The 16,334-nt window shown below is 35.2% G+C and overlaps 1 protein-coding gene across 1 annotated transcript; it reads left to right on the top strand.

Moving 5' to 3' along the window:
* Window positions 1–1,620: 1,620 nt before the first annotated feature.
* LOC123718952 (GATOR complex protein NPRL2-like) lies at window positions 1,621–4,508 on the top strand. The gene is made up of 8 exons (XM_045675966.1): window positions 1,621–1,990; window positions 2,225–2,319; window positions 2,788–2,944; window positions 3,245–3,356; window positions 3,426–3,607; window positions 3,675–3,785; window positions 3,855–3,983; window positions 4,080–4,508. The coding sequence occupies exons 1-8, from the start codon at window positions 1,874–1,876 to the stop codon at window positions 4,425–4,427; spliced, it is 1,251 nt and encodes a 416-aa protein (XP_045531922.1). The 5' UTR covers window positions 1,621–1,873; the 3' UTR covers window positions 4,428–4,508.
* Window positions 4,509–16,334: the final 11,826 nt, after the last annotated feature.

Below are 16,334 nucleotides of genomic sequence, written 5' to 3'. Positions count from 1 at the left end.
ACGAAATATATCGGTCAAAAGCAGGAATGTAACGTACGATCTCAGTGTTGAGATTCGTGCGCTTAAAGCACTTGGCCCCTTGGCCTAATGCTTTTAAGTTGCGTTTCATTTTTTAATTTCTAAGGATGGTTGTATAAAAAAAGACCATTATTTATCCATCAGATGAAGTTTAATAGTAGATCTACCACCAAAACTTAACGCTACAATGTAAAAGAAGTCTGTGGTACGCGTCTAAAGCATCTGTGGTACGAATAAACACGAAGCCTAAGAACAAGAAATAAAGCAGAAAGCTAGGAACCGTCCGAAAAATACGATATTTGTCTCTTATGATATATGACCTTTGCGCATGCGGGAACGAGACACGTAGTTCACATTCGTGTGCTTGATAGTCGTTAATTATTTGAATGATGGTTGCATTTAAACCATAAAATTGAGTGTGGACACCATACATACACATAATGTGACAACTTTATCTGTTTACAATATATATATATATATAGGTATAGATGAATTGAAATATTATCAAAAAAATTAAAATATCTTTGCCTACCTTAAGAAATCGACTTATTAATGGTTGGTTGTTATTATACTTCTCTGAAAATTGTGGTGAATGTCAAGTTGAAGTTGGAAGTCACTTTAGAAAATTCATTGCTGATTTTAGAAGCAATGAATGATTTTAAAAGATTTTAAAATCATTCATTGCTTCTATTCTATTCTCTTCTATTTTTATAAGATGCAGTGATGTAGTTTAATATCTATGATATTTAAATTAAAATTAAAACTAACATCATGTTATTCAGATAGTTTCGAGATCTGTGTTACACGCGTTGTAATTGTTTTAACGTTATCAAATTTTCAAAAAATCAAGACAATAAATGTGGTAAATAATTAATGTATAAAAAGTTATTATTTCTTAATTAGTAGTTATTTCTGCTCAATATTTTATTTGAGTCGGGAAATAAAGTACTGCGAATCAATTATACCAACAAATATTATTTTATTAAATATTTACGCTTACGATCGCGATACCCAATAAATGATCAACATAAACCTTCGTTTGTAATGTAAGCGTGCTATTTTTGCTATTCTTTTTGTTAAGAACACGTCTTAACCCCAAACAAATTTAATTGTTCTTAAATCAAAACTATCTTACAAAAAATTTATACGTTATTTAGTAAATGTTGAGGCGACACTCAACTAACATTTGAACTAAATTTAATCTTACGCCCTCTTGAGTTTAACTCCTAAATCATATTATAATGCCTGAACTTGAAAGTTGAGACACTCTATGTTTATTAATAAATATTCATTTAATAAGATTTTATGCTCTGACAAGAATGAATTCAATTGAATTATCATAAACTATCCTGAACATAATAATAAGGATTACATTTAAGGATTACATGTAAACTTGTATTGCGATTGTATTGTCAAAAGTGAGAATATAGAAAACATGAAAAAAAAAAAATGAATATTAAAAAATTTCCGTTGTTTTGAGTATTGAAATGATTGGTTTTAGAATTTAGTCATTAATTGCAGTTTTAATGAATACAGAATACAACGAATAATTATCTATTTCAAACACATCAATGGCAACATTGAATGTCTTGTTAAGAACTAGAACTTAATATCATTTGAGAGTTGAGTAGTTTTTCAGTTTTCTTAAATTAGGCCATAAATTAGTTAAACTTTTAATGAGTTTAAGGTTTTACAATTTCAGACTTGCGCGTAACACTAACTGTGACTAACAATAATTTAACAATATAATTTAAATGGGTAAAACATTGTAAATGGCCGAAAAGTGATTTTCTTATACTTGCCTGTGGTTTGTCTATAATTTGCACTTAAAAAAACTATAATTCTAAAACTCTAAATGTCCTCGAAATCGATTGAAACCCGTTACTACGAGGGCTGCGGCCGCATCGGCCCTATACGGTGCATATTTTTAAGTGAATTTCATCCTGTAGCTGGTCCAAAAATTGTTTGCCAGGTATTTTTTTACTTGCATGTCACATCTAAGTACATAAGTGCTTTCTTTAATTATATACTTCAGAATATGGGGTAAATAAATATTATATATTTCATTCTACAATAATGAGTTGTTTTAAAAATCTATTGTGCCAATATAAACTTAAAGGTGTTTGAATATGGAAATATTTAGTCTAAGATCAAAGCATAGAGCATTACATGTGTGTAAGATTTTGTGTATCATGCTTTGTTTTAGTTCCCAGAAGACAATGTATCAAAAGATGTATTTCATTCCATCAGTGCATATATTATTCCAAAACCACAATTTATATTAAAGTGCACTATGACAATGTAAGTAATAAGTAACAAACAACTTACTTTAACATCAACAAATACTCAACTTTGGTTGGGTTTGTTCAATCTTGTTGTCTATTCTATGTAGTGTTTATTTCCATATAATGACAGTTCTATGGCCGAAGTCCCTTCAGAATCACTATATTGAGTTAACAATTATCCTATTTATGGTTTACACTTTAAACACAAGTGCTGATCTACATTCTAACTTATAACGTTACTACTGCATTTAAAGCATATGGTTTTATTTTATAGTATAACCTAAATAAAAAATGTAATTAAAATCAATGATTTATTAAACATTTTCTATTATTTATTAGATTATATTTAATAGATGCTGGTTCCCATATAAACATTCCCGTGTATGGTGACCACTCTTCCTAGGTTTAATAGAGTAAACACTTAATAGTATGAGAAAAATGCTCCAAAGCTGTAGATAATAACAATGTATTGCTTGATTTCCAGAAACTCTCTTGGGCACAAGATCATTGGTTATCCGATCAGAATAGAAAACACTAGGTATGAGCGCAATATGTACATCTTCAATCTGTGCTTTGTCTGCGATAGCTGGTCGAAAACTGTTCAGTATGAACCAGTTGTTAAGAAACTTGGTGAATACCTGGTAATGTTAATATTATATTTTGATATTATTCTGTAGTTAAAGAGTTTGTTTGTTTGGTTGAATGTTCTCACTAAAAATCACTCTGTCAAGCTCAAGAATTAATCATCAAGTTCTGGCAAACCTGCAAAGTACAGCTCGCTTGTTTTTTATGTGTATTACCTTTTAGATGTTGATATGTAATGAATATTTAAAAACCTAGAAGATTTTTGAGAGATTCTTTCAATTGATTCATTTGATTTCCAACATACCACCATCACTGAGTGGAGTTTAATATAATTCAAATATGTGTTATAATTCTAGGTTTTGATGGAGGAAGAGACAGGATTCGTGTCGAAGGGATCAAGCAGACTTCCCACTCTGCTCGCTCACCTATTCCACGACCTCAATACGTATCACAGGGCTACACTCGCGGGTGAGTTTCATCCTCGCGATCGCTAGACGGGTTTTTCTGAACTCTCTAAAGAGCCCGCCTCTGCGGCAGAGGGTGACACTGCGGTGCGGCTTCTGGTGGGACGGCCGCGCGCTTCTCCCCCACCGGTGCACGACCACGACGTGCCCGTGCCCGTGCTCCGAGCTGCGCCCCCTTCGCCGCCGCCAACGCCAACGTCCAGCGACGAGCCGCACCTGGAGCCGGACGCCGACTGGGACCTCACCACCGCCCAGGTGCGTAACCACGTTTCGCCTCAACGCTTACTTTCGGTCAGACTGTTCTTACTGTATATCGTTTCAGCTGCTGCCTCACATCGACGGATACAATCACGTGTCTAAGATCGCGGCCGACGCCGACGTTGAGAAGACGCTGGTCAAGTCCTGCATACGGAACCTGCTCTACTATGGCGTAGTGAGTGACGTGAGGCGCGGTCGTATAAACGCATCCCGTGACAATTTCTTCAGTCGTCCTTATTCGCAGGTGAGGTTGGTGCCGGTGCTCAAGTTCAGCAACACGTACCGGGCAACGCCTGCCCTTTCGCGCTTCTTCCGGGACCCCGAGCTGCAGGCCGCCTGTCTGGCTTACGCCGCCCCTACCGCGCCCCGACAGGTGAGATGTTATTAACCTTATTAAGATGCCATTTGCGTTAATAAACATCTCAATATACACTGTGTCGTTGGGTCGATTCGCTCTCGTGGTGTGCAGACGGCTCTACGGGACGTTGGACGAATGCTGTGTTCGCTGCAGCAAGGCAGCCCTCTGCGCGGCGTTTGTGAGCGCTGGGCGGGCCTCGCGCCTGACGTCGACGTTCGACGGCTCGTCATCTTCGCCCAGCTGCACGGACTCATACGCTGCATCAAGAGGTATCCATTGTGGAGGGGCTCGGAGGGTCCCGGGGCTCCGGGCGGTCCAGGGGGTACGGCCGCCGATCTCAGGCGCTTATTCACGGGCGCGCTCTGTGAGGACGAAATCTGCTGCCGCGCGAGACTGGACCTGCCCTCGTTGCGAAGGATCGTAGACGAAGACCCCGACGTGGCCGTCGTGTGGCGGTAGCCCGAAGAGGAGGACATCCTCCTCCTCTTCATTCACTTCACCAGTCCTAACTAAGATTAAAATAAATTTAAAAATATTCTTTGTTCTCGTTTCATTTCCTACCTTCCATTCGCGTGGTGCCGGAGATGCTATCATACATTGTCGTCATCACGGATCAGCCGTGGAAACTAAATTAAATGAAGTTACATATTGTTCAATCAAGTAATGATATACTTAGGTTCAGTTAAATTTATATATGTATTTATTTGTACAGTAAATTAGCGAAGCGTGTCTATTAGGAAGCTGCCTAATTAACTAAATACGTGAAAATGTTTATAATTGGCCAGTTTTTTTTATATTATGGCAATAGTTTTGACTTCATGCCAGTTTCAAGTAAAAAGTTGGGAAACTACACGCGAGAAAAAATAAACAAAGACATCAAAAGAAAACAGGGATAAGTTAGTTAAAAACAAAATATGTACATAAATATATTACATCTTAATATTATTATTGATTATGAAAGAAGATTAGACATTATAATACAATAAAGGATAAAGAAAAAGGCAGGATATTTTAGTCGGAAACGGAACATGTAGTAATTCTTATTCAGGAGGTGCGGTTATATTGGGAATAATAAAGGAAATATGGTCGAGGTCACCAATATCTTCACACTCACAAATATCACTATCAATATTACGAAGCCTTGGTAAATGATGAGGTGTACATACATGTCCTAAACACATTCTGCTAATGATAGAAGTGACCACTTTAGAACTTTTAATCTGATAGAACCATGAGTTGCTGGGGATCCTGGGTTGAATTTCAGCATAATGTTCGCCTTTGAACTCGCTGCATCTCAACCAAACATCATTCCATGAGTCCCAAAGATGGATATTGGGAAGAGCAGCTAAATCATGACAATAAATATTCATGTATGGGATTAATTGGCCAGTTAGAAACATTGCTAATGAATACTTTTTTTGAACTTCAATTTCTAGAGTTCTAGAGTGTTCAAGAGTTCTACTCTTCGCTAACCTAATGTAGTATTTAATCGACGACCAGAAGCACCGTCGCATGGACTGTTGAATATTTGACTATGTCAGGTGTCGAGATAATGAGTCATCCGCCATACAGTCCTGACCTGTGACTTTCATTTATTCCCAAAAACTGAAGATAAAATTCGCTTTACGAGCCCTGAAGATTCGGTGAAAGCGTACGAAAATGCCATAGAAGTGACCCCTAAGGATGCATGGGCTTTTCTCAGTGGTTCCATCGAATGCGACGATGTGTAGAGAGGAACGAAGATTACTTCGAAAAACAATAAAAGTTTTGGCAACTTTTTACATTAAGACGTTTATCATTTTCTAAACATTTTCAGTGTTACCTATGTATATGAGAACAGAGAACCTAACAACATACTTTGGGGACACATACGGTAAAAATATATTTTTGCTATATCATAATCACCAAGTCCTGCCATAAGTGCTCTTACAATGGAAAATGCATTTTTATTGAAAACATTAAAAAAATAATAAAATATTCTATTATTATTATTTTAAACCTTTGATTTTTATACAGGCCTTAAATCTGTTTGGCCACGAAACTATGGATTTCCGTATTGTTATTAAATGTATAAAGATACCTAAGGTAACAGACGGAGCACTACGGGTAGGATCAAAGGTTCAAGGTGGTGGGATTATCTCAAAGCTATCGGGCAGGCTCACCACGATAATTAATGACTTGAAGTAGTATTTGCTACTTTAAGAGGAAGTAAGAAATGAATAAGACAGAGCAATATTCAAATCTTATTTATTGTTCAAATACCTTATCTTAAGTACTACTTACACCTATTCACACATACATGATATTATTATAGTTAGCCGTTGTTGTATTGCCCACCTTCACCTCAGAACCACCATGTGAGCCGTGTCAGCAATTAGTCGATGTTCAGAATGAAATCTGAATTCCGAAAACTAATAATTTTAGAAATTGAACTGAATGTTTAGAAAACCACCGCTAGATATCGCTTAAATTTTTTTCCTACGCCCAGATTGGAACTAGCCGAGGTTGCCAGTCTGTGAATAACGACTACCACATGGAAGTGCGGCAACATCTTAGCCCGCGGTCGTATTCCCGGAAACACCCGAATCATTAAATCGTAAAATCCCTAAACAATGCACTTGCATTTTGCACCTTGCTCCAATAAAATAGGAGTCAATATTATGTGTACTGTAATCAAAAACAATTCGCGTGGTCGGCGATGGTTGCCCGAATTGATTTGGAGATTTGGGTGTTTCTGACCACTGGCAAAGATCTGTATGCGGATCATTAATTTGGGAGTACTGTATGTACATACGCTGGTCAATAGTAACTATCATAAAATGGGATTACAATTATCATAATTACAACTCATATTATTACATTACTTTGTACAATTTTAGATCTTGGGTTGGAATAACAACTACTTAATAGAAAAATAGGTACATATATTTTTTTGGAATTGCGAGGAAAACTTGGCTTGGACAATTTTTATTAGGTATTCGTTAAAAACGTAAGACTATTAGTTATTCTTATACCATATAAATTATAAAAACATTTTGGCATTTTATACTGCAAACTTATAGATGTAAAATGCATATTTTCGTAACATTACAACGAAAATGTTAATATCAAAACCCTTTTCTCGTAGAAACAAAAAAAAAATGCAAATTTCCTAGAATTAGCGGTTAATATACCTTCTTAGTCTGACCATAAATACTGTTACAATAAACAAAATATTACAGTAATTTGGAATCTGTCATTTTTAAATGATTGTTCATTGTGTTTTCTCATTTTGGCGCCAATACATTGTTTTGCGATATTAAAATGGAGTGGGGTGATAAAGAGAACCGAATCGCAGTGATTGCATTACACAAAGTAGTTAGGTATGGAGCCAAATGCCATTTTTAAATCTCTCCATAGGCTTGGTATTAGTTAAATATTTATGTACCGGGCTATTAATAGGTACAACGAGAATTCCTCTGTTTGCAAAGTTCATACAAAAAGGTTGGTCAAAGCAGAAATTAATGGTCCTTCCAACAAGACTCGTGTAAAGCTGGAAACGAACGTTTCGGACTTCATCAGAGCTTATGACTGGCCGTCATCTAGTCCCGATGTTAATCCGCTGGATTATAATTTATCGTCAGTTTTAGAGAGTACCGTTTGCTCTAAACGCCATGAAATTTGTAGTCCATAAAACAATCCGTACGATTGACAGTGAAGAATTATTGTTATGTTATTTGCAACAGATTTTTTTTTTGTTGTTTAAGTATTTGTATCTTTGTAATAAATTCAATAGGTTTAATTAAATTGGGTTCACTCACGTTAATAAATTTAATATAAAAACCATGTACAATGTACATAGCATCATAATACGATTTTGTCATCTTACATTCCTAGATGTAAAGCACGAAGGTAGCTGCTCGCTTTGAACTAGAGCTGTCGGCGAAATCAAAGAATATTATGCATTGTTAGAAAATTGTTATAATCTATCATAACAAATAAGTTAACTGACTGAGTTTAACTCCTTTTGCGGCACTTCACTTAAACGGTTAACTTATAGTTATCGGCAAACATTAATTCACATTTATTTTTACCTATAGTTACCGGTGTTTCTACCCTAGGTTTTTAGGCTACTACCACTTTTGTCACATACACATCACTTATTAATTCATATTGGATTTTTACAAATCATAACTTCATTATTAACCTAACGACTACGCGCGTATATGAGATCGGCACCTGCGCGTGAACAAATTACATAATCAATTTCAGTCAGCGACAAATCGACTGAGAGGTCAAAAGGTGAGTAGGCCAGGGTAATGCAACGTCACTTGTAAAAGTTGTCAATGGGTACTATACATAATATTACAACATACATCACTAGGTAAAAGACATTAAAGACACTTTTTTCACGGGACCGAACCGTCGCCATTTAGTTTCGACTTTCGACATTTGTTTTGACGTCCGTCGTAATTTTTTACAATGCCATTCCTATAGAATATATTGATGTTACAGGGTCTGTAGTTTAAAAATTATTTGTCAGAGACAATTTGCTCAGTTTTTAACTTGAAAAAAAATATCGTTGAAATCAAACAAAGCCGTTAATGTTGAGTAACCTAACCTAACATTAGTTAAGTTGAAGTAAATAATTAGTTTAAAAACCAAATGTCAATTCATTGTCAATTGAAAATCATTTATTCATATAGTTAACACAATGTACACTTATGACCGTCAAAAAAATAATTGTATATGAAATGCTTCTAATTTTACATTTACTGCCAGTTCTCAAATCAAGAAGAAATTAATCGTCAGGGTTTTTTTTGTTTAACACGTTTGTAAGTTTGTTTGTAACCATTACACCATGTTCCACATGACATCTTAAGATTTTAATTATAATAAAATAAATTAAAAACAAAGATTCATCAGCAGGAGGCATGGTGAAATAGGAGCACGAACTTACATTCTCGTGGGAACAACGCAAATACATAGTCGAAATAACTAACATCACCGCATACACGAATTCAGGTACTACCACCACAGCACTAGTCACCACAAGTAGCACCCGAAATGGCACTGTTTGCATTCTCAAGTGATGGGTTTCGTCGTTTCACTTTAAATAAAAGCGAAGATTCATCAGCAAACAGTAGTCAGTACTATCTCGTGAAGTTCTTTACCAGAAATTGTATGACATTTATATACCTAGTATAATTTATTTATATATCTCAAAATACTGTTAATATTTAAAAATATTAAATGGACATATTTATTCCATGCATACAGAATGCTAAAACAGTATAATGTGTGATAAAGGAAACTTACCTGCAAATGAAGTAGCCAAAAATATCATTGTTTATCAGATATTTTAGGTATAAGCTTTGTTATATAATAAATTTCGCATTTCATTTTCCAGTCCAGCCTCACATAATAATAAAAATAATAGCTTTTATTTCCAGAACATAATTATGATAGATTATTAGTTTTATTGATTTTGAATTAAAAATAAACTTTTTAACATAAACCTTACACTTTAACATTTAGAAATCATAATTTGCTTATCTGGTTTTGGTGAGTCCACCTTGGACATAGGCCTCCTCCATCCGGTTCCACTGGTATCTGTCATCGGCCAGCCTCACATAAAGTTAATTATTAAGACTTCTGCTTTTTTATTTGTAGACAAATATTGTTTATTAGATTATAAAAAAGGAATAATTATCTAGGATTTAATTAAAAGCTTATATAATACCTATATGATGATATTTCATAATGTACACAAAAACAATGTGTACTTGTGTAAGGAAGGATGTTTTATTAAGACATCTTTCTTTAAATTAAAACTTTAGATTTAAAAAAAATATATCAAACATCTTAATGTTATACAGATACCGGCAAAGTTCTTGAGCATTAAACAAGGGAGTGGGGGAAAGTTTGCGCGTCGTACACAGCGCGGGACACAAGCGTCAACTGATTCACCAATCACGCGATAGACACGTCACTACTCGACGCCCGCCGAAGGTTGATTATTGAAATTCAATAATTTGAAAATTTTGTCTTTCTTTATCCAGAGGCCTTGTCATTGTCTTCTGCACAGGCAAAACAAACAGGAATTTTGAACTTTGGGTATCAAGCATTTGTATATAATTTTAATATTAGTATAGTATTCTTGATAATTTTGAGCAAAATTACCTTTTCTTGTTCTGTCTGCAGGAGACAAGCCATGGTATGATTATTATACAAGTATGATTACTACACAATACATGATCGAAAAATTACAAACAATCAAAAGGTTTACCTTAGTTCGTCTATAGCAAACATTCAAGGATTTTTTAGGTTAGATTTTGGATGTCGGTACCGAGTCCATAATATAATACATATGTATATAAATAATTAAAAAGTACCCTGCAATATAAAATATGATACAACTATGCTTAGTGAAGATAAAAGATGTTTTTTTATTACAGCGCCACCTCGTGCATGCAAGTGTAACTAGTTACATTGTCACACATATATCCAGAACTCACAGTAAGCATTAATGCAACTGCTACGCAGAATGCTTAGTGTGCATTGTTTTATTGAATAAGGTGTCTAGAATTAAAAATACAATGAGAATAAAAGTCGGTGTCAGTCTAACGTCGACCGTTCTAGAGTTTGAATAACTCCCTTCGTCGTGATATGACGTGACATAGATATGTCACGTTTGTCTTTCATTACCATAATAAAAAGATGTGTACTAAAAGCAATTTTTATTACAGCGCCACCTCGTGTTCGTAAGCGTAACTATATCATGTTACTTTTTCAGTGGCATATTTAATAGATGTATACAAACAGCTACCGATATTTATAATTATTTTATATGCCAAATGTGGTTTTAGGTCCTGATATTTACGATTTTTATTGTTATGATTTAAATTATTGTATTAACACCAACCAATTAACTTCTTAACTCAGCGCCATCTCGTTAACTTATGCGTAATTACGTTATTGTTTTTAGACTTGATATTTTGTAGGTGCAAAACAATGTTATAGACAACAAAAGGTGACGCTCAATGGCTTAAAGAACGAGGTTTTCTTAGGTTTTTATTGACTACTAAAGAAATGTGCCTTTTTACTTTTCTTATATCTAGACAGGCATCAATACGCCTTTATGCCGATACGATACCGATACTAGAAATATCACCTACACCAGTGATTCCCAAAGTGGTCTATATCGACCCCTAGGGGTCTATCGCAACCTACAAGGGGTCTACGTCAGCGAAAAAAAATTTTGGGGTCCAAGAAATGAAAATGGGGGTCCACGATAGTGGATCTCAACACATACACTGATAGCACCTATTTACATACATCATACTATCTTATAATATCAAAACATATTCATAATAAAAGTACCTATGAAGTAAAAAAAATATTATATATATTTATAAAATTGTGTAAGTTGTAGGATGTTGGTATTCGCTTTGTGGTCGCAATACATTTTGCTTATGTTATTTTATGTTTATATTTTAATGTTACGTATATTTTACAATTTCATTAAATTATAATTCAGTAAATTCAATTCATAAATGTATAAATTAACATGTGTTTTTACTTTAAGTTTTTAACACTAAACTTCACTACAGTTAGAAATATACAGGAAATCAATATCAGGTAAGTAGGGGGTATACCCAACATGGGAAGGGGTCTACGACACAAGAAAGGAATTCTAATCTATACCGATACCGATACGAACGCTTATTGAATTAAGATAAAATATATCAATGGTTAAAGTTTTTAATTTTTATTAAAAAATATAAACATTCACAAACTTTGAATAAGATTAAAGGTTTACTTATTAAAATTATGTATTAATAGTAATAATTAAATTTTAATAAAATAAACAACCGTTTATAATTAAAATTAACATTGATAAGATGTTAGTAATTCTGCATTTTATTTAATTTAGTATCGAAAAAATATTACGCGCGATAGCAGTTAAATGCCAACTAAAGTGTCTAGCGGAATAGATACATAGATAGTCAGTGCCTCGTTGACATCGGTATCGTATCGGCAAAAAGTCGTATCGTATTTCACCATATTTTATTTTTATATATTTTAAAATGAGATGGTGCTAAAACTGTTACTGCCTAATTTATTGTATTATCGATATAGTTCGAAATACATATTTTTATTAGGCCATGGATTGTATCACCAGCTCTTAAGCTACATATCTGCGCCTGCGCTGTATAATTTGACTGTCTCAGCGAACAATTAAAAAGATTTTTAAACCCTTTAGGTTTTTTGTTAATTGATGGCTTTTTACTGGTGCAACTTTTAACCGACAACACAAGAATGCCACGGTTCTCGATGAACTGTCATTATTATTAGATGTGGGACCTCTGCATCTTCTTAATACCATCCGTATCATCTCGACATCCGTCGTTCCACAACTGAGTGTTTATTAAGGCAGTTTTAGACGCGCACCACCACTATGTGGAACCAGCTGCCAAAGTACCTAAGCATTTGTAAAATATAGTTGACAGTCTTGCTGTTGACCTTTTGTTGTTGAGAAATACATTACAAGTCCAGCAGTTTCCTTAGGTAAGGTTTAAAGTTAAAGATTTTTCATAAACTATTTATATAAATAATTGTTTTACCAGTGGAACCAGCTGCCCAGCGCAGTATTTCCGAACCAATTGGACTTAGGGTCCTTCATGAAAAGAGCGTACCAATTCTCAAAAGACCGGTAACGCACTTAGTGATGGACTAACATTGAGTGTCCATGGGCGGGTGGTATCACTTAATATCAAGTGAGCCTCCTACTCCATTGCCTCATATTATATTAAAAAAAAACTATATTATTATTATAAAGGCGAAAGATTTCATTGTTCCAAATGGCTCCAAAACATGACAGAATTGAAAAATTGTTTCACCATAGGCACCCTAAATCCCTGATGAAGGAAAATGTTCTGTGTAACCCAAGGCATAAAAAAGTACAATAAATTTGCGGAAACTATTTACGATAAGTGTTCTTCAGTTTTATAAAGAAAATCAATATCTTAGTACACCAAAACCTTACCGCTACCGAATTGATAAAACACCTAATTATGAAGGTCTCGGTGCTAGACCTTTAATGCTGGCATTTCCTTTGCGATAAGGTTGAGCATGGAGAGCACCATCCTTAATTAATTTAAAAATTACAACAATTTATGGTTGGATTGATATGAATCCATAAATTATAAAGGGAAAAGAGGAAGACAATTTAGAAGGATTGATTAAGGATACAGCAGGTGGCACATGGTAGAGACTGGCGCGTGGGGACGGAAATGGCGGGATTTGGTGAAGGCCTATGCTGAAGGTCACACCGAATTAATAGATTGAGATAAATGTAAATTATCTGAAATACACGACTTTTATTATTATTATTTAATTATAAAGGTTTATTAAAACCAGCACAGCGTACTGAGGCTCCTTTGTTGGGATGGAGTTGTCAAGTACTTCGGAGCTACAGCTCTTCGAAGTTACAGGCAAAATCGACGAGATTTCGATGGTGAAAGATACTTGCGGAGTCTGTAGTTTGTACAGCCTTAAATTATGATGATGAGGTGATCAGTCTATGTCTGACACACGTGTCTGAGGCCGTATTTCTCCGTTTGTTTAATTTAGTGTTGATAATATAAACAATGAGGTCGCTAAGTATCCTCTTTCAAACAAAAAATACCTGTCGAATTGTAAGTGAAAAATATTAAATTATTATATTTAATTACAATATCAAGTTCGGTCGAAGACGACGGATTCAAAAATATGTCCGTGCGCGGATTAATATCGCGTAATCGAATTGCTGTGACCATGTTTTGATTTTAATAATTTTTGATTTTCAACTGTGTGACTGATAATTCAAATAATTATTAATATACTCGAATTTTCCGGAATAGATGACGATGTGTTTGTGAGAAAAATTATACTATTGCAACTATAGCATAAAGCTTTCGGAAAAGACTTAAATGCAAACATATTTAATTAAACATATGTAGATATTGATGTCTGTCTTCTTGTTTCTGCAGCTTGGGTTACATAGTAATTTCATACTACAATTTTTGAAACTATTTTACAGTCTTCATCAGGGATTTAGGATTCTAACGATGAAAGTATTTTTCAAATCCAGTTTTGGAGCACCAGGGGTGCTTTCCTAGCTCAACGAATAAGTATCGCAATACAGCGAGGAAATGCTGCCAGCGTTAAAGATACACTGCCACAGGGACCAAACTTTTTAAATTTGTTTCGATCTTCATTTTAATTATTTAAGATAATTGTAAATACTGCATACTGATTGTAATCCATATGGAATACAATAATTTAATGATTGATGTATAAAATGATATTAGTATTACGAAATGGCAATTTCATGGTCACACTCCAAGATGCCAGATAAAGCCTCCCACAAAAATGTGCATATTTCATGCGAAACGAAAACTCCGATCTTATCAAACACTTGTTTATTTACCAGCCTTATAATTAAGGAACGGGGCACACTGAAGGGTACAAATTAAAAGTCACTAAACTATCACTTAAAGCAGTGATAGTTAGTTAGAGCTGACCCAGTTGCTTTAGCGTGCAACTCGCATCCCTGAGGCGTAGGATCCCGGTTGAGCACCAATGGACTTACCATTGTTAAATCACTCGCTCGTACGAAGGAAAACATTGTGAGAAAACCGGTTTGCCTTAGACCCTCAGGCGGCGTGTGACACAGGAGGCTGATCACCTACTTGCCTAGTTTGACAAATGATTATGAGACCGATACAGATCTTTGAGGCCCAGACTTAAAAGGGTTGCCACTGATTTATATTAGTTTTTTTTAACTTTCAAATGAGCTGGGATGATCCTCTTTTTGAATTTGAATTCCAAAACTTATCAGGTCTCTTCTTTCTTTCTTTTTCGCGTTTTCTTAGTGTGCTAGAGTTCAGTGGTATCCCCTATTGTGCATACCCACATAACCCCACGGCGATACCAGCAATCACCCTAGGCGGGATGCAGTAACAGCAGAGCTTTATCCGCTTCCCGATACGCGATACGAAGGTTGCTATCAGGTCAAACCTCAACAAACCGTGGAAGTCGCTAATAGCATCCTTTTAGACCCTGAATCCGTGAGTGTATCCGTAAGTATCTTTAAGGCATTGAAGTATCAGCCATCACCTCGATGGAAGTCTTCCACTGTCCTCTTTTAGACATTTTCTTTCGTGAACTCGTGAACCGTGAAATCTGGACATTCTCTGGTAGATACGATTATTGTTTAGAGAGTATACTCCTCCTAACTGTAAGAGTACTAATAAATAAATTATACAAAAAAATTAAAAGAAAGACAAATTACACTGGCAAATCTTTTTTTAATGAGTTTAATGAACTAAATGACGAACCTTATCCAAGTGAAAGGTGTCCCTAACAAAGTTGAACGTTAATTTACGATACATTTTATAAGATAAGGTATTTTTATTGAAGATATTTTATGTGCCGCTTAACGAAATCTTAATAACGCTCCATATACCAGTTTATATACTTAAAACATAATTCAAAACACACTAAAAGGTATTAATTATAAATTTACAAATATTTTATATGTAACAGGACGCAAACGGGCTCATCTGTTAAATGATACCTCTACCCATAGACACTCATTGCCAGAAGGACCGTAAGAATTGTTACGCTCGTTTCTTGATCCTAAGTCGAATTGGTTCGGAAATACTTCACTGGGCAGCTGGTTCTACTGGTAAAACAATTATTTATATAAATGCTTTATAAAAAAACCTTTTGGATTTAAACCTAACCTTTTTCCTATCATAAGATTTGTAATGTACTTCTCAATAACTAATGGTCAACAGCAAGACTGTGAACTATCTTTTACAAATGTTTAGGTACTTTGGCCATATTATTTTATTGGATAGGGGAGCAAACAAGCCTACGGGGAGCCCAAAAAGGGGCAGTCATCGCAGCCCAGCAGCACATATTTTAGAGGATGCCGGCCTTTTAGGGAGGTGTCTCTTTCTTTTACAACTGGAGGTTGTATCTTCTACTAGAAATCTATGCCACAACTCTCTAGTTAGCATAAGCTAGTCTGAGAGCGGACCGTTGAAGACTTCCAGTCATAAAAACTGGCACACAGGAGATGAAGAATGATGAAGCGCATAGTCTCGACAAGCTGGTAATGGTCGATCGCCTGCCCCTTGGTCTGACCAAATAAAGACAATTATGGGTCTCAACACCCTTAATGCCCTGAGACAAGCTGAGGATGGAGAGGTGAGGCAGGATGTCTCAGGATGTTAGAACCTTCGACCTCAGGGATCAGTGTCGCACGCTAAAGCCACTAGGCCAACGTTGCTTTACTTTTAAAAAGATATATTTGTGTGTTTTACTTTTATTAAG

Source organism: Pieris brassicae, chromosome Z, assembly GCF_905147105.1.
Source record: "Pieris brassicae chromosome Z, ilPieBrab1.1, whole genome shotgun sequence".
NCBI lineage: Eukaryota > Metazoa > Arthropoda > Insecta > Lepidoptera > Pieridae > Pieris > Pieris brassicae.
The sequence above is the reverse complement of the archived record's forward strand: the minus strand, read 5'-3'. Positions and strand labels throughout refer to the sequence as shown.

Excerpts from the sequence above, each read along its gene's own strand:
- LOC123718952 (XM_045675966.1), top strand. The coding sequence starts at position 1,874 with ATGTCCTCGAAATCGATTGAAACCCGTTACTACGAGGGCTGCGGCCGC. Across the intron at positions 3,608-3,674 it reads GGGACCTCACCACCGCCCAG|CTGCTGCCTCACATCGACGG; the intron begins GTGCGTAACCAC and ends ATATCGTTTCAG. Across the intron at positions 3,984-4,079 it reads CCCCTACCGCGCCCCGACAG|ACGGCTCTACGGGACGTTGG; the intron begins GTGAGATGTTAT and ends CGTGGTGTGCAG.